This window comes from Gymnoscopelus braueri, assembly GCF_963280865.1.
Source record: "Gymnoscopelus braueri genome assembly, chromosome: 17".
NCBI lineage: Eukaryota > Metazoa > Chordata > Actinopteri > Myctophiformes > Myctophidae > Gymnoscopelus > Gymnoscopelus braueri.
In genome coordinates this window covers 14,629,459-14,651,104 of record NC_137617.1, presented here as the reverse complement: position 1 = coordinate 14,651,104, position 21,646 = coordinate 14,629,459, and the positions used below count along the sequence as shown (strand labels likewise).

Sequence of the window (21,646 nt, the reverse complement as noted above, 5' to 3'; positions counted from 1 at the left end):
ATTTTTTGAGGCACGGAATTTACTTTTAAGATATCGTTTGGATATAATTTCGTTGTTTAACTTCATATATGTGGTCAATTAATCATGACAGAGCCTATTTAAAAAAAAAAAATGCAGGGGCGGGCAGTGACACGTATGTATCCGAATAAAGCAACCTATTTTCGGCATAGCCCCTTCAAAAGTCCCCTTGCGTCATATTGACTGGTGGTTTGGAAAATTAGCTGCTGATTGTCTGAAGGGGAACGAACTGCTGAAAGGGGTTGTCAGTATAGCATATATATAGTATATATAGTACCATTTTGTATTATACATGAAGACATCCACACAAATGCACGCATGCTCACTCGAGCGTGTTCGTGTGTATACACACGCACACTTGTACGTGCAAAATAGTAATACTTGGAAATACTAATGATGGAGGTTTATGTTAGTCACTGTGGTTTGACACACACCAGTAGGCTGTCTAGAAGAAGCGAAAGTCATCAAAGTGACAATCAATATCAAGATCAAGAACTGATGGGCGGACACGTATGGGCAGATACGATTTCTCTCTCTCATTTCTCTATTTCACACAGCAGTAGCTAATAATTCACTGTGAATATAGGAAGCAGAAAGGTTTTTCAGAGTTGTTCATCACAGGAGAGGATGGGTCACGCTTTACCTTGTGTGATCCTCTGTGAGTATATCAATATCATTAATAAGTCTATTGAACTAGTATATTAACTATTTCAATGTAGATGTAGTGGCTGTACTTAAAAAACAACGTGTTCAAGTTAAGCTGTTATAGTTGATTTTATGCTGGATGTCAGATGTTTTTGCCTGGCTGGAAATGTATAATTTCAGCATTTTAATTTACAAGATTTTATTCTAACGATAACAACAAAACAGGTGCGCACAATACGCCATAGTGACAGCATGGGGTAAATGCTCCATTTTCCTTTTGGAAAAATCGGCATGGTCATTGTTTGGCCTAAACTGGAAATAATAAGCTATCTAGCAACACCTTTTTGTTTTCATGGGCCAATAATGGAGGGCCGACTTCTGCTTGTCTGCTGATAAGCAATACACAGTTTTGTGGTGTTACGTCAAAACATTTGTGAGTTACAGTATTTGCATCTTTATGAATATGCCCTCTATAATATTAATTTGCTCATGGAGACTTCATTTTTTTATGTACCAGCTTTTCATCAACTGGGATTTTTGATATTGTTCCCTAGAGATTGTGTGTTGACAGATTGGGGAAAAAAATCCTAGGAGTCGGGACGCACACACACACACACGCTTTGAAACATTTGTCCCATTTGTTATCTCTGCCAGGCTGAAGATTATGTGTGCGTGTTACTCATGCAGTTCCTCGCTAACACAACTTAATATGCTGTACACAGACAGAATGACACACACACACACACACACACACACACACACACACACACACACACACACACACACACACACACACACACACACACACACACACACACACACACACACACACATGGACGGACGGACGGACGGACAGACATGGGGTAAAAAAATCGGCCTGGCGGAGACAATTATAGCAAATACATTGGAGAGTGTATCCTACAGCTTCTCTCCCCTTCACGCAGGGAGTTGCAAACTTGACAAATGTCACCTGTATGAATATACAGTAGTACAGTAACATTTCTTAATTATAATACTTTGATGAGCTGTTGTTCCTTGTTTTTGCTCAGTGTTCCAAGCTGCATTTGGTTTTAACATTGATCCTGTGGTTTGGAAATCCTTGAGTTCACCTGGTGATGGATTTGGATACAAGGTGGTTCAAAGACAATCAAGGTAAATAAAAGACAGAGCATGGATTTGTGTGACTGAACACAAGTCTAAAACACTGACATGCTTGTCATCTTTTTCCTTTTACCCATCACACTAATTTCTCCCAATGTTAAAACAGTCATTAATTGCCACTGGATAAGTTTCAGAAAATTACATTTCTGCGTGTATTCAATATTTTGTTAACACTTTTCATGTCACGGATTGCTCCCTTTAGCATACTGGTCAGTGCACCCACTGCACCCCTTTCACAAGACATGAGTGGACAAATATATAAGTGTTCTGCTTCTACAGAGTCATGCAGCCCCATGCCTATTAAAGGTAGGAAACATTAACATCAACATAAAAAGTTAATTAAAAATGATATGCCATTTTTGATAAACTGAATCATCATTACATGATGTTCATTATTCAGTACAAATGGTCTCAGCCGCAATTGTGATTTAAAGTTACTTAAAAACAACTTCAGTTTAACCAAGTAACGTGATTTGTGATTATTGTCTCCGCCAGGCCGAAAGGCATGGCAAGAGTATGTTTTACCCCCTGTCCGTCCGTACGTGTGTCCGTCCGTCCGTCCGCGCCGCGGACGGACGTGTGTCATTCTGTCTGTGTACAGCTAATCTCTGGCACCGTTGGCTTGATCGCAGCGAAACTGTGCACACACACTCCCTGGATGCCAGAACAGAACCTCTGCCCCAAAATGTTCACATGGGCCTTTTATAGCGCCACCAGGAGGCTGATTTGTGCAAAACAACTTTTGACAGTACTCCTACAGAATCCTGCAAATCGGTAGACAGTATCTCTATAGTCATTAAATGAAGTCTTTCAGATTTTTCATATTCCACCCTGATTGGCAAAAATTGGCTTCCAAAGTTGGCTGTTTTGAACAAAATGCCTCAAATCATGAACACAGCTAGCGTGCAATTTCCGTGAAATTTTGCACGCACATTCCCATTAGGCCGAGGAAGAAATGCCACATGAAATTTTTCAAATCAGCCTCATGGTGGCGTGATAACAGGCCGATTTGTGTTTTTACCTACTGTATAACTGCACCGATCCGTGTAAAACTTTGTATGCACACTCTCTAGAGGCCAAGGAAAAACCTTTGCCCTGCATTTTTCACATTTGCCTTTTATAGCGCCACCAGGAGGCCGACTTAGGTAAAATGTATTTTTTGATATTAAGCCTTCAGATTTTATTCAAATTTCACGCAAATCGGTACACATGATCTCTATAGCTACAGTATGTGATCAAGATGGATCTGTTTGATTTTTCATATTCCATCCTGATTGACTTTGTACTCCATGGTTGGCTTTACTATGCTGATAGCGGACTGTGGGGCGCAACTCCTCGCAGTCCCGGTTTTAATTCAGAGTTACCTTCTCCTAGACAGGTTGCCATCCAAGGCTATGAGCCCCATCTGCCCATGCATTTTGACCCTTAGCTGGGACAGTGGTTGGCAGACGCCAGGGCGTGTCCACACACCGGTGGGCCTGCACGTCGTGCCTCTGGGGTCCACTGCTACTCCGAGATCCCCTACAGATTAGCCTGGGACCTCGCGGAACCCAGTATCCGTGTGTGGCCACGTGGAGGCACTGCAGGAGTCTTGGTGGTGGAGAGGCTGTGTACCGGCAGGAGGAGGCTTACGCACTCGGCTCCTCTTTTCACCCCCGCTAGGAGGCTAGCCGGTGGTAGTAGCTGAAAGCAGAGAGTAGCAAGCAGGAGCAACATGCAACACACAACATGCAACATGCACTGACTACAAGTACTTCTACGCACTACTGCACATGACGCATCACACACACCCTGTGCGCAAGCGCACGCACACACGACGACATCATTCTAGAGTTCTGTAACCTTGCCCTGTTGCATCGGCGGCCTGACATGTGGTCTCTGTCAAACATCATCCCAGTGCCCAAATCCGGGGACCTCTCAAAGCCGGACAACTACCGAGGCATCAGTCTGACATCATTGCTAAAGCTTACAACCGCATGATCCTAAACAGGGTCCGGCAAGCAATTGACCCTCACCTGAGGGAGAATCAGAACGGCTTCCGAGAGGGACGAACTACAACAGCTCAGATCTTGGCACTTAGGAGAATGATTGAGGAGGTAAAGAGGGACAACCTGACTGCAGTCCTATGCTTTATAGACTTCAAAAAGGCATTTGACACGATCCACCGAGGCATGATGGTGAAGATCCTGAAGGCATACCGGATTCCTCCCAACCTACTCCGAGCAATAGAGTCCATGTACGCAGGAACAAGGGCCAAGGTGGTGACCCCAGACGGCAACAGCGAGGAGTTTGACATCCTGGCTGGGGTTATGCAAGGGGATACACTAGCCCCCTTTCTCTTCATTATAGTCCTCGATTATGCGCTCAGGAAAGCAATCAGTGGGCGAGAGCAGGAACTTGGCTTCACACTAACGCCAAGGAAGTCGAGGCGACACCCCGCAGTGGTCCTCACAGACCTTGACTATGCGGATGACATCAGTTTGCTCTCTGACAACGTGGAACAAGCACAAGAACTACTGAACAGGGTAGAGCTAGAGTGCGCCAAGGTCGGCCTCAGGCTAAACGCCAAGAAAACTGAGGTCCTCACCTACAACGTTCCACCAGAACATCAACCTCTGACTACAGCAGGAGGCACTGTGCTGAAAGAAGTCGAGGACTTCAAATACCTGGGCTCATGGGTCAACTCAACTGAGCAAGATCTTAAAGTGAGGAAGGCAATTGCATGGAGGGCCCTGAATGGCATGACCAGTGTATGGAACTCCAATCTCCCCCGCCAAATCAAACTCAGCTTCTTCTACGCGACAGTAGAGTCCGTTCTTCTCTATGGCAGTGAATGCTGGACCCTGAAACCAGCCCTTGAGAAGTCCCTGGACGGGTGCTACACCAGGATGCTGCGTGCAGTGCTTAACATCAGCAAGAGTGCGCATGTTACCAACATAATCCTGTATGAGGGAATACCAAGGGTGAGCGAGAAGATTGCTGTAAGGAGAATGAGACTAGCAGGACACTGCCAAAGGCACCGAGAGCTGCCAGCCAGCAAACTGGTGCTGTGGGAACCAACACATGGGCACCGGTCAAGAGGACGCCCCACACCAACATATGTGGACACGCTCAAGAAGGATGCAGGAGCCCATAGCACCAATGAGCTGGCCAGATGTATGGAGAGTCGGGATGACTGGAAGCAACGATGGAGGGCTCGTCTGAGGACGACCTAGAGAGAGAGATCCTGATTGGCTAAGATTGACATTTAAAGTTTGCAGGAGTGGCCCGTTTTGAACAAAATGCCGCAAATCATGAACGCAGTGTCCGATTGCGGTGACACTTTGCGCATACTTTTTTCCAACCCTTTTCTTTTTTATATTACTCCTACAAATTTTGTCCAAACATCATGCAAACATCATGCAAATTATACACATTATCTCTATTATCACATTATCTCTATTATCAAGATGGTTCCGTTTTTCATATTCCATCCTGATTGGCGAATTCCGAACATTGCTAGCCCACAATAACCTACCTGACCTGGCGGAGACCTGTGCTCCGAGGAGCACTTTTTCGAGTTTTGTTTGCATTCACTCATTCATAAGGGGCGGTATCACTTTGTTCAAGTGGTGACTACAGGATTTTAGAAAAAAACTACATTAACTACATTAATAACATTGGATATGTATTCATGACGTCCTCTAAAGTATTTAGAGGAATCCTGACATAATAAGCTGATGGTAGACTGGGATTTCATTTGTGACTGTGATTTTAATCTGTACATTTATCTTTCCATCTTCCTTGTATTATGTTAAATACAGTGCCAGCTTTTGCAGTCAACATGTCCCTTGGCTTGACAATGACAAATGACCCTATCACAGGAAAGACAATTGTGAGTTAATTAACAGCAGTTATGTTAATTGTAAAAAAATATATACTAAAACTAAGTTGGAGACCTATTTACTTGGTTTGTGTTTTTAAAGTATTTTCTCTCTCTCTCCCTCTCTCTCTCCCTCATTTTCATTTGTTCCTAAGCATCTGTGACAGTATAATGCATTTTCTCCACACAACTAGAGCTTCTATTTTCAGTTCAGATATTCTGTTCTCCCATTCCAGGCATGTGGTCCAACCATTCCAAGAGAGTGCCCAACTATCACAACATACAATGGTGCATGCTTAGAGATTAGAGAGGTTGGAAATGGAGCATTGGTGCCGTCATCTCTTGAAGGTAAATAAATACTGTATGTTGATTTAAATAGAAGTACTGACTGCAAGATATATATATTTTTACTAGAGGTGATTACACAGTACCATCAGTCAATACCGTCCCCCAGTAATCCAAAAATCAATATGAACATGGTCTTTCACGCCATTCATTCAGGCCACATTTAGGGCTCGTCTGAGGACGACCTAGAGAGAGAGACATCGATACGCTACTTAACTTCACACAGGGTTCTGAAATGTGCCTGTGTAAATCTGTCATTCCACGTCTTACCGTCCTTCCTCCTCAGGAGCCAATACTGTACAAAGACCATGCCAAAAAACAAAACTTTATGATTTTTGATATATTCCCTCCCATGCCCTTTTGATTTTGTTCTTATCTTTTAACAGAGTGTCCAGCAGGAGCGGCAGCAGATATTGCATTCTTACTGGATGGTTCAGGCAGTATTTCCCCCTCTGATTTCAACACAATGAAGACTTTTGTGAAAAGTGTGATTGGCTCACTAATGAGAAGAGATACAAAGGTGGGACTAGCCTAATTGGTCAAGTAAAATTTTAACTTTAAGTGTTCTTCCAAACTGCTTGGGCCATATTTTCTATGCCAATGAAAACATGCTGATCGGATAAAAACTCAATGTAGAGCTTCACTTGCTTAGAGGCAATATTGATATAGAAAGCCACATATAATGAGCAGCAAAATTATGTTCATCTGTGCAGAACTTAAAGTATCAAAGAGACCAGGGTGGGTGGTTTTACTTTCCATGTGTCAGTGGTATTTTTTTTTTTAACATAATGGGTCAACCACAACAACAAACTTTATAAACCAATTTTATAAACCAGTTAAGATACCATTGCAGTACAGTTCAGATGCTGAGATCTAACATTATTGCTGATACTGTAGCTTTCTGAAATTGTTAGGTGTTTAAAAATAAGCAAATATTATTTTTGTAATTTTTGATAAGCTAGCTCAAAGTAACATTTAGTAATGTTATAAACACAGGTACCTTACCAACAAACCACACTCCACACTCCTGGCACTCCTAAGCCTAGGCCTACCTGATGTTAGCATGTAGCCTACTCACCACATCTAGCTAAACCAAAATGAGCCACTTTTAATCCTGCAATTACTCATACAGTATATTAACATCACTTGATTTGTTCTCTTGAAGCTATTATCAATTTTCAGCCTTTCTTTTGTTCATTCTAGACACAGGCACAGTTGTCTTCTCATTATAAATTTTTTTATTTAATGTAATTATAAAGAAAAATACCACACCTGTGGTGTGGAAACCCACCAACATGCTTTGTTATACATTTCTCCATTTGAGATATGACCGATTAGATTATGTAATTTGTATCATTCCTGCATTAAAGTCCGAGTTACATTGTTCCAAGACACGAAAATTGCAATTGCATTGCACTGCTCCTAAAGGCTGCTGTTTCAGCTAAATCTGACATCTGGTCATGTCATTTCAACAGCCATGCAGACGTTTGCTAGATGAACGTGAAAAGAGCCCATTTTCATTCTCTATAATCACTTCAATTGCTTGACTGTAAATAAATGCAACATATATTTCAGTGAGTTCAATGTTTTTCTATTCTTCCTGTGTTTGCAGTTTGCAATTGTCCTGTACTCAAGCCATACCACCATCCAGTATTATTTTGATGCTTTTGCCACATCAGGATCTTGGGAATATCAAATGAATTCTATTATCCAAATAGGTGGAGGCACTAATACAGCTGCAGCAATTAAAGCAGTTGTGTAAGTGACTTTATATTGACAATGTAGCAATGCTGTCAAACATTTTATGACAAGTTTTCATATATATATATATATATATATATATATATATATATATATATATATATATATATATATATATATATATATATATATATATGTATATATATATGTACATATATATATATATATATATATATATGTATATATATACACACACACACACACACGCACGCACGCACGCACGCACGCACGCACGCACGCACGCACGCACGCACGCACGCACGCACGCACGCACGCACACACACACACACACACACACACACACACACACACACACACACACACACACACACATATATGTAAAAATAATATATCATTTTGTTTTATTCCGACAGCCAAGATGTTTTTTCAGGAAACAGAGGATCGAGATCAAGCGTGAACAAGTTCCTTATAGTCATTACTGATGGAGAGTCTCATGACAGACAAGATTTACCTGATGCTGCTTTCCTAGCAAAAAAGCAAAACATTGTTCGATTTGCCATTGGGGTAAGTGGTTACACTCACTCATCATTTTTTAAATGTATACTTAAAATAAAAATAAATAATAATACTTATGAGATCTTTTTTTTACATAGTTGTAGCTAATAGCCTACCACAACCTGACGCAGCTGTTTAACAGCTGCAACAGTGGCCAGTACAACAACTGTGGCTAGAAATGTTGCCCCAAAACAGACATTAGTCTCTACAGATACTAAAGTGTGGACACAAAAAGACATTTAGACTGAGATAACAATGTACAACATATATAATTAAAGCAAGGTACTATAATACAAGTAGGCAATAATGGTTACGGTAATAAGTAGAAATATAGCTGCAAGCAGCAACAAGCGGTTTCGAGGGAGAGGGAGAGAGGGAAAGAGGGAGATAGGGAGAGAAGGCGAGAGAGAGAGAGAGAGAGAGAGAGAGAGAGAGAGAGAGAGAGAGAGAGAGAGGCAGTTAGTGAGAGAGAGAGAGAGAGGCAGTGAGAGAGAGAGAGAGAGAGAGAGAGAGAGAGAGAGAGAGAGAGAGAGAGAGAGAGAGAGAGAGAGAGAGAGAGAGAGACTAATGAGGAGTGAGTGATGTGAGTGATGTTTCGAGCCTTACAGGCCTCGAAACCTTAATAAGTAATGAAGTACAGCACTATACACCGACATTTGTGTAGAGAATGACCAGAATATGTTAAAGCAAAACTGTGCTTCAGTTTCAAACACGACAAAGGAAGTAGTAAATCCAGAGGGTGCCTCTGTTTTGTGTTTGCTCAATACAAATGATGCTTTTGCTTGATACGGATATGTGTTGGTTTTGCACCATATAGCAATTTGCATCATTGGGTCCCTCCTCAAAGTAGGTGGCTGTGAAAATGGAAGTATGTGACCGCCCATCCGTCTGTGGGTCTGTGTACAGTTAATCTTGGGACACCGTTGGGCCGATCGGCGTGAAACACATGGTCACATGGTAGCATTATATCTGACCACTTTACGTTCTTAAGTGGCCATGTGAAAAGAAAATCACTTTTGAATCTGTTTTGAGATTCGATTCCAAAATTATTAACCAATACATTATATTATTTTTTACAGTAACATTGTCATTCAAAATATTGTAAACACTGTATCTTGGTATCCTTAGGTTGGAAGTGCTTTTGATAGTGATTCAGCGAGAGCAGAGTTGGAAACCATTGCAACTGATCCATCGAAGCACGTGTATCGAGTGAACAACTTTCAAGCTCTTCAAGGATCCAAGGAAATCAAGGATTCTTTGCAGAACAGCATCTTTTCAATTGAAGGTATAGTTCCAAACTTCCAATGTCCACATAAAATCTGGATCAGCAGGAAAATCATAATTGAGTAGTGAGATATTTCTTGTTGATTTATTTTTCCTGTACAGGAAGTGGTGGTTCACTGAAACTGGAAATGGCTCAAGAGGGATTCAGTGCTGCTTATGTGCCTGGGGTAATCAAAAACACTGTGCAATAAGAAACCTATGCAGCTAAATGAAGTTAATATTTTCATTCCTTGGTTAATTTCTGTATTTGACAAAAAAGTTGTCTCTTCGCATGATAAAACTCTATTACAGCAGATGGGCAAATTGAAAATTTAGGGAGGCGAGGATGCCACTCCCACATGGAGCTCGCTGAGGGAATGCGTTGTTTGACTATCTGGGGGCAAGCTAGTAGGGGATAAAATGTCCAATTATAAGAACAACCATGTTTTTAGGTAAGTTTAAAATTTGGGTTCCTGTTTACTGTACCTATACTAGGGAGGATTCCAGATGGCAGCTGTTGGTGCCTTCCAGTGGAGGGGGAGCTACCAAAAAATATCAGCACAAGGCCAGAGGGATGACTTCAAGGAGCTTACAGATATGGTTCCTGACAGTTATCTTGGTGAGAAAGTACTAAATTAACATCTTAATACTGTAGTGTATGCAGTTACCACCAATATACCGCTATGTCTATCTAAATAATCAAAGACTTTAATCTTCTGCATGTTAATCTTCTAGCCATAGCTTTCATTTGTGAGTCATTGTTTAGTCCAATGTAATCCGACACACCACATCTGAAAAATGTTTTTTTTTGTTCTTGGTGAGAAGGTCATGTGATAACCAACATTAGCAACATATAAATGCACCCAAAGCATAATTAATTATTTTAAAAAATCTAGCACTTTAATGTTTACCCTGTGCTGTTTTCTCCTAGGTTACTCCATGGCCATTGCCATAGGAAGAAGTGGCTATCTCACCATTGTAGGTGCTCCAAGATATAAACACATGGGGATGGTGATGGTGTTCTCCTCCAGCAATACCCCCCAAAAGATCGACCCCTCGACAGATCCACAGGTTTGTGCTCCAAATATTATTCACAGTACATGAAGAAAAATAGAAAAATATTTTATGATAAATGTAATGAATCCTGCTTTGAATGATGATTTTTGGCTTGCTCAGTTTCAGATTGGGGCATATTTTGGGGCAGAGGTTTGTACCATGGATGTGGATCAAAGTGGATACACTGACATAATCCTCATATCTGCTCCTTCATTCGCGGAGAAAGATCGAGAGGGCAGGGTTTACGTCTGTAGCCTTACTCACGAGGTAAAGAATGTTTAACTTTCTGTCATCAAATGCATACATTTGACATTGGTATTAAAATTATAATTCTCATTCCTGTTTTTCTGTTTTCCCATCAGAGAGCTGATTGTCTATCCGATAGTCAAACAGTGTTGAAAGGTGTTGCAGGAGAAAGAGGAAGGTTTGGTTCCTCTCTTGCTCCACTGCCTGATCTCAACAGAGATGGATTCAGAGATTTGGCTGTGGGAGCACCACTAGAGAATGGTGGTCAAGGAAGCATCTATATTTTCCATGGTGATGGAAAAAAAACTATCAATCCCATGTATTCACAGGTGTGTGAGAGTCAAAGGTTAATCATGGATTCATGCGTTCTGCATTTGCTGGACAAGTACGACCCAGACATTTTAACTTGATCACTTAATTTCTCTTTACTTTTGACCTTATTTAGAGAATTCCTGGCTCTGATGTCCAGTCTGGACTGCGGTTCTTTGGTCTGTCTATTAGCCAGTCTTCTTTTGACCTCAGTGGAGACAATCTGCCTGATTTGGCAGTGGGTTCAAAGGGTGCTGTCCTCCTACTCAGGTAAATATAAAGAATACTGTAATTCTATCACTGGTGTAATTCTAGTATGTTATAAGACATCAAACCTCCGAAACGTTTTGAGCTCTTTCCAGTTGATTTACAACTAGTGTAATATGATTTAAAGGGGTGCAGCAGCATTTTAGATTTAAAATGTGGCCTAGAACAGACATGTTTATTTGTCTTCTCTTTCTTTCATTTGGGGTTTCATAATTCAGCATGACATCCTATTAACACAATACAAATCTGAAAACTGGCCTGGCATATCCATGCTTTAACTCAAATAGTCATTATGTATGCATGCATCCTCCTCTTTTCCAATGCCACACACACTACACAGAGCCCACCTGAGGGTTCTAAACCAGGGCTACTCAACTTAAGATGGCTCAGGGGCCACTCAGCAAAATACCAAAAGTCCAAGGGGCCGCCATAAAAATGACGGTCCTATTTTGGATTTTTTGATTTTGTAACACACAAGAAAATGTACATTTTGACATCATATTCTTTTCACTGTACCAGTTTATTTTGTGTGTATGTCCAGTGGCATCAGTTCAGCTAAAGCTAAGGTATGGCAAGGTTAGGGTTTTGCCGCACGGCCGGAAAAAATTGGGGGTCAAACCCCCCCAAAAACCCGAAATGCATAGAAAACTATGCATTATACCTGTAACAATTGACGCACCTGTATGTATGTCTGTCTGTTTGTTTTTGAAAAATGTTTTAGCAACCCATATATTTGAACGGAAATGTATATTTTTATCCTGTGCTTTTTTTTTTACCATGAGGGGGCCGCCAAGACGCTGCGTTCGGGCCGCATGCTTTCTGAGCATCGATACAAACACAGTTGCCCGTGTTCATGGGAGGCACTATGTCCTCTCGGTGGGGGCTCCACACTGCCAAGTGAACTAGTAGTAGGGTAAAATTTGTGGTACATTTTGACGCCGGTATGCTCCCCATATGACACTGTCCATTTCCAGATCTAAGCCAGTCGTGATGGTAGAGGCACAGGTGACATTCAGCCCAGCCCAGATCCCCACCAACAACTCGGACTGCAATTCTCCCTTGAATAACACAGCTGAAATCTGCTTCACTATGACTTGGCACTCAGGTTTTTCACCTTTTCTTCTAAGTACACTACAGAGCCAATTTAGCCTTTAGAAATACTTTTATGCAGAGAATAGATGTTTTTATAAAAGTCTAAACTGTTCCAGCTCAAGCACGGATTAATTATACATTGACACTGGATTCAAATCGCAAGACCCCAAACAACCGTGCTTACATCATGACACCAAAACAACAAGAGGTGTTCAACTCGTTTACTCTTGACATGGCAAAGCCACACTGCTTTTCACATGAATTTGACATTGAGGTAGGTTGGTAACCTAAATATAATCATAAATTAAAGGTTAGACTGTGATTATTTTCATGATAATGCTCTGTCATTGCAGGCTTGTCCAGAGGATGCTCTGAATGAACTGCATAATGAACTTAGATTCACCTTTGAAGGCGTTCCATCTTCCAACAACCTCAGTCCAAGCCTTGCACAGCAAGCTCAGACAACCACCTATCATCCTGTAAGTTATCTTTAAATGATGCCTACATTTGTCTGTCTGTCTGTCTGTCTGTCTGTCTGTCTGTCTGTCTGTCTGTCTGTCTGTCTGTCTGTCTGTCTGTCTGTCTGTCTGTCATTTCATGGGCACAAATATTTAGAATATATATATATATTCGAATATATGGAATATATTCATTCATGTGACATTGAGCAAAACATTTATGGGAGGGAATTTGGATTATATTTTGTAACAGAAAATGCCATATATCATGAATGCAACATCTAACCAAATGCAAAAAGATGAACCATATGTCATAGAAATGCCATTTCCCCCACAGTTTACAATGCACATAGACAAAGAGAGAAACACAGAGATACCGCAACACCTATTATGCCTGCCTATACGTGCAACCCACACAGACAAATACAGAGACACAGTCACAGTCACATGATGTCCCACACACAATGAGAGAGAGACACAGTAACATCACAGCAACTAAGCTGCATATGCATGTGCACACACACAGGACGGAAACAGCGTTCAGTTAAAGCCCAGGTAATGTGACAACAAGCCAACGTGACAACATACACTTTGCACCTATCACACTTGTGAAATGTGTGTGCACTCACCGGACAGAGAGACAGAGAGAGGAAGAGAGACACAGTTTGACATTTCTGCATCAGATAGTGTAAGTATTATTATAATATTGGAGCATACCTCCTGGTACTGTAACAACATTACAGTACAGTATGTAACATTGTTACATTACATGTAATAATATAATTTCTGCCATCCAATCTTGCTACAACAAACAGTTTGAATTAATTCCGCCCTGTAACTCTTTGCACTCCACTACTCAAACATAACACTATCATAGGACGACAGCTTTACGCTCCAATATTATAACCTCATCTACAACACATTATCAACACTCATTGTACTCCGTGTTTACTATGCAAGTCAGTGTATGCATTCAACTAAATTCATGCATCTTGGTTTGCAGCAATGCCACACATCATCCCTGCCAAATATCACATTATGCCTCTTAAAATCAAAGGGCTTTCAAAACCCTGAAGAAGACCTCAGTGGTCGAAACGTTGGTTTTATAAAATTATACTCTGTATCGTGGCAACGAGTGTGCAACCTCATCCTTTGATTTAAATATTTTACACCGTGGTCAGCACCCCTACAATATTGGATGGTGTGTGTGCACTCTGTGGTGTGCCGCTTTCTCTCATATTTTGTGCAAAGCTTGAACTTTATGGCTACCAGTTCAGAGTAAAATCACATTCAAAGACTTTTGAAGCTTGCAGGACCATCATCTCATTATCTCTGTTTGACACCTACAGAAAATGTGATTCCTCCCTTGTACCACAGTTAGGGTTTGAAATCAACTGTGGTGCTGATGACCTTTGTACTGACAACCTCAAAGTTGATTTAAACTTTACCAGGTGAGTCATAATGTACACATGTCATCTATGTGTGTGGTTACATTGTCGGTGAACCTGTGTTGCTTGATACCTATCAAAACATGATTTATTGAGTGATTGTTTATGAATACGCCCCTATGCAATTGATTTCTTTATTGATACAGAAATTTGCTTCGCACATGTACAGGCATTTCTACTGTCAGCTGATTTCCAAAACTCAATCAAAACTACGGTACAACAAGGTCATTTGCTGAGGCCATTAACACTCAATAATTTTCTGGGCTTGCTTGTTTGTTAAGTTGAGTCAAATGTATTTATACAGTATATTAAAAAAATACTCTCCCTGACCAAAGTGTTGTATAGACCGGGAGGTAGTTAAAATCACAAATACAATAACCTTAGACAAAACAAACAAGACAGCCAATAAGTACAAACAACAATAAAAATGGCCACGTCAGGAGGTTTAAGAGAGGGGATCTTACAGGGGAGAGAATGCTGTTCAACAGTCTAGGCCTCTAGGGGCTGAGAGCAAAGGGACGGTCAACCCTTAAGTTAAATTTGGATGGTGGACAGTCAGTTGACCCGAGGGACTCCTCAAACATAGACCTGAAGGACCCCCTCTACTACCTGGAGGTAGAAGGAGGGATTTTGTGTGAGCGAATAGCTATTACCAAAAAATCACTATTTTTATCAGAAAGTAATACATTTGTCTTTTGTGGCTGCTGGGAGTACAAACTGAACTGTTCTAGGCATTTGAAAAAAAATATTCCTCTTCATTAGCAACCTGATTCCTTAGATGTCGTTTGTCAAGCAATGTACAGTATTAGTAATATGTATTATTTGGGTTGACCAGCAGAGGATGTTGTAAACCACATTTTTTTGTTTAGAAGGACAGTATGTAAGCTACAGTAAGTGAATGGCAAACATGAATTTTACCTTTCCCCAGCTCTACAGAGGTTAAAGTGGGCATAGATGAACTGTTGAACGTAATGGTGTCAGTTGAGAACAGAGAGGAGAACTCGTATAGCAGTCGTGTCTCTCTCACATACCCTCCTGGGCTCTCATACAGGAAGTTCACCATACAGCAGGTAAGGCAGTATTGCCAAGGTAACGTAACTAACCCCAAGTTCAGCCTTAATAAATTGTTGTCATTGGTCAAAGAAGATGTGTGATTAACATGCATTGTGGTTTTCTTTGTCTTTACCAGTGTGGTAATGCAACTCTGAGAGTGGAATGCAACTCTTTAGACAGTGAGGATGGTGTATCACAGGGGAAGAGTGACTGCACCATTGACAAGCCTATTTTCAAAAGCAATGCCAAGGTTCACGTTTTAGATCTCTAACTTCTCTTCTGCTCACAAAAATCTGCAAGGACATTCAGTTCATTCAATGTATTTTTGTTTTGGTAGATGAATGCAGTGGTTTAAAGCACTTTCTCTGATCCATTCCCTCCTAGGCTTTTTTCACTGTCTCCTATGGGATTGATATCAACAGTAAACTTGACGGAAAGATGCTGATCACTGCAAATGCCACAAGGTACTGTTGTCTAGTCACTAGTGGAAGGCCCTGCTCTATGTTGCTTGTGAATTAATAAATGTTGTGAATATTGAATGAATATTGTTCATTCATTTATCCATTCATAGATGTTTATTTTTTAGTCTTGAGGTCAAATCCACCCCTTACACAATTATAAAACATTCAAAAAACATAATTATAGAACTTCACATTCACTTCTCAATAAATTAAAGCTGCAAAACATATAATGTTTAAATAATTATAATTTGTAACACAAGAGCCAAGATAAACACATGTTCTCTTTGTTTGCTTATCCATTTCTCTCCACATAATCAGCAAATGCAAATATCTTGTGTTCAAAAAGCCATTAGAGTTTTGACAACTATTAAATCATTTTAAGTGTACCTCATGAAATAAAGGACAATAAAACACAAAATGCACAAACACATTATTGATTTCAGTGATAAATAATAATTACAAAAACTTTTCTTCTACAACACCTTAGTAACAGACACACAAGGCTTGTGTGTGCATTCTATTTTCTATCAATCTCTTCTGTTTCAGTGGAAATGCTAAACATTCCAATAACAGTGAACTTTACCAAAGGAAGGAGATTGATGTGAAGTACAGCATTTTTCTTGCCATTTCCAATCCAAGGTTTGCATTGTTTCTTTTCATTCACATAATTACAGCAGTGTGATTAAATTAACAATTATGAATTGGGAGCAGATCAAAACTTGCCACGGTTTTATAATGAAGTAAAACAATTAATCGATTAAATGTTTACTATTTCCATTCAGTTCACTCAGCTACACCAATTTTACTTTTGGAAAAGATGATCTGCAGACACCACATACGCAATCAATTACGGTAAAACATGTTACAAAATGTAAATATTTCATGTTTATCAATTCAAGCTTTTAGGTTTACTGCTAAGTGATACCAAGGAATATATCCCCCTTTCTATCATGTTCTATCTGCTCTCAGGTTTTAAACCTTGTGAGAGCCTTTAACGTTACTGTGGTCATCAAGGTGCCGGTGAAGCTGGGTAAAAAAAGTATCTGGGTGGATCCTTGTTATATAAAGGTGACTCACATCATGGATGAACACTTGAGTGCATGTTGGAGCTCAAGCACACCAACCTTCAAACTGCTCCGTGACCAACTTTTTCTCATGCCACATTCAATTGAGTTCAATGAGTTGCACCTATTGATGTGACTCTAATGTTATATTCTCCATTGGACTGGCATAACTTACAGATTCCAGGCTGCTACAGAGATAAGGATGAGGAACCTACTCTCTCACATTTTGTGGATAACATCAAGAAAACACATACAGTGGTAAAGTGGCCTGCGCTTTGGCAGCTACTATCCACGAAATACAAACAAGTATCAGTTATGTGTAGTTAGAAATATCACTTACGGCATTTAGTAAAAGTTATAATTTAGTGTATGCTGAAATGATTATGATTGCATTTATATATTTATTTTGCTTTGAATTTGGTTTAATCTGTCCTTTAATTGCCCATAGGATTGCACCGTTGCCAGATGTACAGTGTTCAGATGCAACGTGTTCATGGTGAAAGATCAGCGTGACGTTTACATCATCTCTGCTATCCTGAGCTCAGAATGGATCAATCAGGTGAATATTATTTCCAAAATCCGTGCTGTTCTGTTAAGACTTAAAATTACAGTTTAAATCTACATTTTTGGGTAAAGTCATTAATTTAGTTATAAATTTTACTTGAAAATTGTAATAATAAGGCTGCAGGTAACCCTGCAATCCAAGCCAAGCTGGGTCAGAAAAAAAATATCAGAATAATCACTGGTGGTTGAAGATTTTAACAATTCAGTTTAGATGATCACAAATCCTTGACTAAATTAGTATCATTCCCTTATCTTTCTCAGATAGAAATGTGGGTTCATGTGGATTTGGGTTTATTATGATAATATTGTTACTTTTCACTACTTTGGGAGGTTGCAGGTGGCTGAATATAAAATTCTGTGTGATGTCAGAGCTGATCTGTGCATCAGCTAATCTACAGCAGTGGTTCTCAACCTTCTCTGGATCAGGGCCCACTTGAAAATATCAAAAGCTTTCACGGCCCACCTTTTTGACCACTTAAAGAACAAATGAAATAAAAAAATAGTTTTTCACACTTTTAGAGCGGTCATAATGAGGACATATCTATCCTTAGATGCCAAAATAATTGAAAACAAAAATATTTTTTTACTTTGTCAAAAGTCAAATTTTAATTACTTCCTGTAAATGAAAATGTACTGCGTGATGACATAGACAGACCCTTATGAATAAATATGAATCATTCACCTGTTTGATTCCCATAGCTATAGTGTTACTCCACTCGCACCTGATTTTAAATAGGGAGACATTCTTGGCTGCTACGTTCTTTAAGATGACGGCCAGACGGTGCACCGCTCGTTTTAAACTTAAACAGTACATTACAATATGTATCTGAAAACAGGTTCTCTAACAAATAATGTTCCTCATCCTCTTCCCTCTTTGTTTCCGACCCACAGATTGGTCTCCAGTCCGCCAAATTCCTTTTGATCAGCACAGCCACTTTGGAGTATGACAGAAACCAATACATCTTCCTTTCAACAGACTCTGAGAATAATCCCCCAGTTCAAAAGGTAACATTGCATCTCTACTTTAATTTCACTCTTCATTTTCACTATTTAGAAGACTTAGAAGAAAGTAATTTAATTGTTCTCACGACCGCCCCTCAGATTGAGTCCGTGGTAGAGGTGTGCACTGAGAAAGAGACAGACCTCATCACACTGATTATTGTTGAAACCCTGCGAGGCCTGGCTGTTTTGGCTTTGATCACTACTGGCTTATATAAGGTAATGTATTGCGCATAGTCTGCATACTGTAAGTTAATTTCAAGGCATATTAGGCTGTCTCTCCGTCGGTTGGTCAGTATGTCAGTATGTCAGTCTGTCCGTCCACCACTTTGGTCCCAAACAACATATCTACAGTAGCTACTATTGAAGTACTAGCTTGGTGCTAGTTGATAGCCGAATGGTTAGGGCGCATGCCACAGGGGCTCTGATTCATGACCATTAGTCCCCGGTTCAATTCCCAGCCATTTGCTGCATGTCACTCCCCTGCTCTTTCTCCATGTTTTCTGTCAATAAAGGCAAAAACAAAAAGAGGAAAAAAAGAAAACTGCATGCAAGCTGGATTGTCTTGACATTTTCTGTGCACCATCATGAACCACAGAGGATAACCCCTACAGAATTTGATGATGCCATGGCCTTTTCCACCAATGCCACCCTTAGGCCAAACTTTCCAGCTTGCACGCAGGTTATCTCAAAATCTTAACCACTTTCAACCTGGCATCCCTATTTTTTGAAAGCCAATCGAACTGACAGATACATCAGGATTACGTGACCACAGACCATGATACCGATTGAGTTTTGGACAAAATCTGTAGGAGTAGTATCACAAAGTGTTTGGAATAAAAACGGAAAATGGCCGAAAATCTTGTCATGCAGAAATAGGCGTGGACTACAGAAGTTGTGTCATGATCCAAGGAATCCAGATTTTTAAAAATAATTGATTGGACGCCCTACGGTTCAAGAGTTATAGGCCAAAACGCGAATTGGCCTGTTATAGTGCCACTATGAGGCCGATTTGAAACATTTGGGACAGAGGTTCTTCCTTCGCCTACTGAGTGGATGGGTCCAATGACACCGGAGATTAGCTGTTCACAGACACACACACAGACAGACGGACAGACTCATAATCCTCCACCTTCGGCCATTCTGGCCTCCTGGTGCGGATAACAGGGTGGTAATGGGCAGATGAGATGTGATGAGCCTCAACTATTTGAGTCACCTATCCTTTAGCGCCACCCTCAGGCCAAAATATCAACTTATCACACAAGACATCTCACAATCTAGCAGTTTCCAGAACGACCCTATGGATTTTCCTCTGTGCCACCCTTCAGACAATTTCCAGTTCCGTCTGCAGCATGTAATCTAAGAGCTGCAAATGGGTTTTTACTCTTGGTCTTGTTTCTCTCAGTGTTGCAAATGAGATATACATTAAAATATTAATGAAGAATATGCTGTCAATTCAATCAATACTGAAGGCAATGATGTCTGAAAAGGTGCTGTGTTACTTTCAACAAAACCAAAATACATTTCTCTGACATAGAAGTGGAACTTCAAATTTGGAGATGTGGAACACCTTGATTAGGAAGGTGTTTTGCTTCCAGACCATTTCTATTCCATTGTACTGTATGTATATATTGCATTTTGCCATAATTTTATTATGGGCTCTTAATGTGCTGGTTTATTTGTAATTGTTTTTTCTCTTCATGTGTATCTTGGTGTATCCTCTCAGGCTGGGTTTTTCAAGAGTCAGTACAAGCAGATGATTGCTGATAAGTATGGAGTACAAGGTCTAGAAGATGGTGGAGAACAACCACCAGAGGAAGAACAGCTTTATGTTAACTGTTGACATCAGGGACTCAACCATGTACAGTATGGACTGTACTGTGTATTTTGCATTGCATTGCATCATTCATTTCTGTTTTATTGTGATGAGTAAATTGAATCATTTTTTAAAATATTTTTTGTATAATTTGTATAATAACATTTTCAATAATATACAGTAAGAAAGAAAGAATGGATGCATATTGGTCATGACGGATAGGCTTACAGTACATTACATTACATTACATTACAGTCATTTAGCAGACGCTTTTATCCAAAGCGACTTACAATAAGTGTATTCAACATAGGTAGGGAACGAAAACTACTAATCACCAGAAGTCTTTAGTGCATTATCTGCAAAAACAAGCAACCAAGAGTATACCTAGCGCTAAGGTAAAAGTGCAATATATCAGCTACCTATTTCCTTAAACAGATGAGACAAAATAGCTAAATCAAATGAGCATGAGCTAAAACAAATAAGTGAATCGACTAAACAAGATCCAATAAACAATCCAATAATCCAATAAACAATACAGCAATAGAAAACAAGCGTTCGTACAACTAGTTAACAACAAGTAGGTCAGGCAGAGAGGAAGGGTAGTGTTTCCTGAAGAGGTGAGTTTTCAGCCTGCGGCGAAATATGGGCAGTGACTCTGCTGTCCTAACATCAGTGGGAAGTTCATTCCACCACTGTGGGGCCAGAACAGAAAAGAGTCGTGACCGTGTGGATCGGCCAGAAGGACCCTTGAGTGACGAGGCAATCAGTCGCCCCGAGGTGGCAGACCGAAGTGGTCGGGCAGGGGTGTAGGCATCGACCATAGCCCGGAGGTAGGAAGGAGCTGTTCCTTTCACTGCCCTATAGGCTAGCACCAGGGTTTTGAACTGGATGCGAGCCGCTACGGGGAGCCAGTGTAGAGAGCGGAGAAGGATGGTTGTGTGGGAGAACTTGGGGCGGTTGAACACCAGACGAGCCGCAGCTTTCTGAACAAGCTCCAGGGGTTTGATGGCAGATGCCGGAGCACCAGCAAGGAGGGAGTTGCAGTAGTCCAGGCGGGAGATGACGAGAGCCTGGATGAGCACCTGGGCTGCCTTCTCCGTGAGGAAGGGGCGAATCCTCCTGATGTTGTAGAGCAGGAATCTGCAGGACCTCGTCACTGATGCGATGTTTGCCGAGAACGTCAGTTGATCGTCCAGGGTCACACCCAGATTCTTTGCAGTCCGAGTTGAGGTCACCACAGCA

The 21,646-nt window shown here is 40.6% G+C and overlaps 1 protein-coding gene across 1 annotated transcript; it reads left to right on the top strand.

Annotated features, from left to right (window-relative positions):
• Positions 1 to 544: 544 nt before the first annotated feature.
• Positions 545 to 20,478, top strand: LOC308104991 (integrin alpha-M-like). Its single transcript, XM_080455626.1, has 30 exons — positions 545 to 676; positions 1,713 to 1,815; positions 2,027 to 2,130; positions 5,628 to 5,698; positions 5,923 to 6,034; positions 6,418 to 6,551; positions 7,644 to 7,789; positions 8,167 to 8,317; positions 9,437 to 9,593; positions 9,695 to 9,759; positions 10,067 to 10,190; positions 10,503 to 10,642; positions 10,748 to 10,894; positions 10,990 to 11,202; positions 11,319 to 11,452; positions 12,424 to 12,575; positions 12,658 to 12,815; positions 12,895 to 13,020; positions 14,377 to 14,450; positions 15,376 to 15,517; positions 15,637 to 15,750; positions 15,885 to 15,964; positions 16,508 to 16,600; positions 16,744 to 16,813; positions 16,931 to 17,029; positions 17,203 to 17,283; positions 17,474 to 17,584; positions 18,481 to 18,594; positions 18,691 to 18,807; positions 20,315 to 20,478. The coding sequence occupies exons 1-30, from the start codon at positions 646 to 648 to the stop codon at positions 20,429 to 20,431; spliced, it is 3,480 nt and encodes a 1,159-aa protein (XP_080311752.1). The 5' UTR covers positions 545 to 645; the 3' UTR covers positions 20,432 to 20,478.
• Positions 20,479 to 21,646: the final 1,168 nt, after the last annotated feature.

Bases quoted from the DNA above. Each gene is read 5' to 3' on its own strand.
- LOC308104991 (XM_080455626.1), top strand. From the start codon at position 646: ATGGGTCACGCTTTACCTTGTGTGATCCTCT. The intron at 6,035-6,417 runs GTAAATAAATAC...ATCTTTTAACAG, and splicing joins GGTGCCGTCATCTCTTGAAG to AGTGTCCAGCAGGAGCGGCA. The intron at 17,585-18,480 runs GTGAATATTATT...TCCGACCCACAG, and splicing joins GCTCAGAATGGATCAATCAG to ATTGGTCTCCAGTCCGCCAA.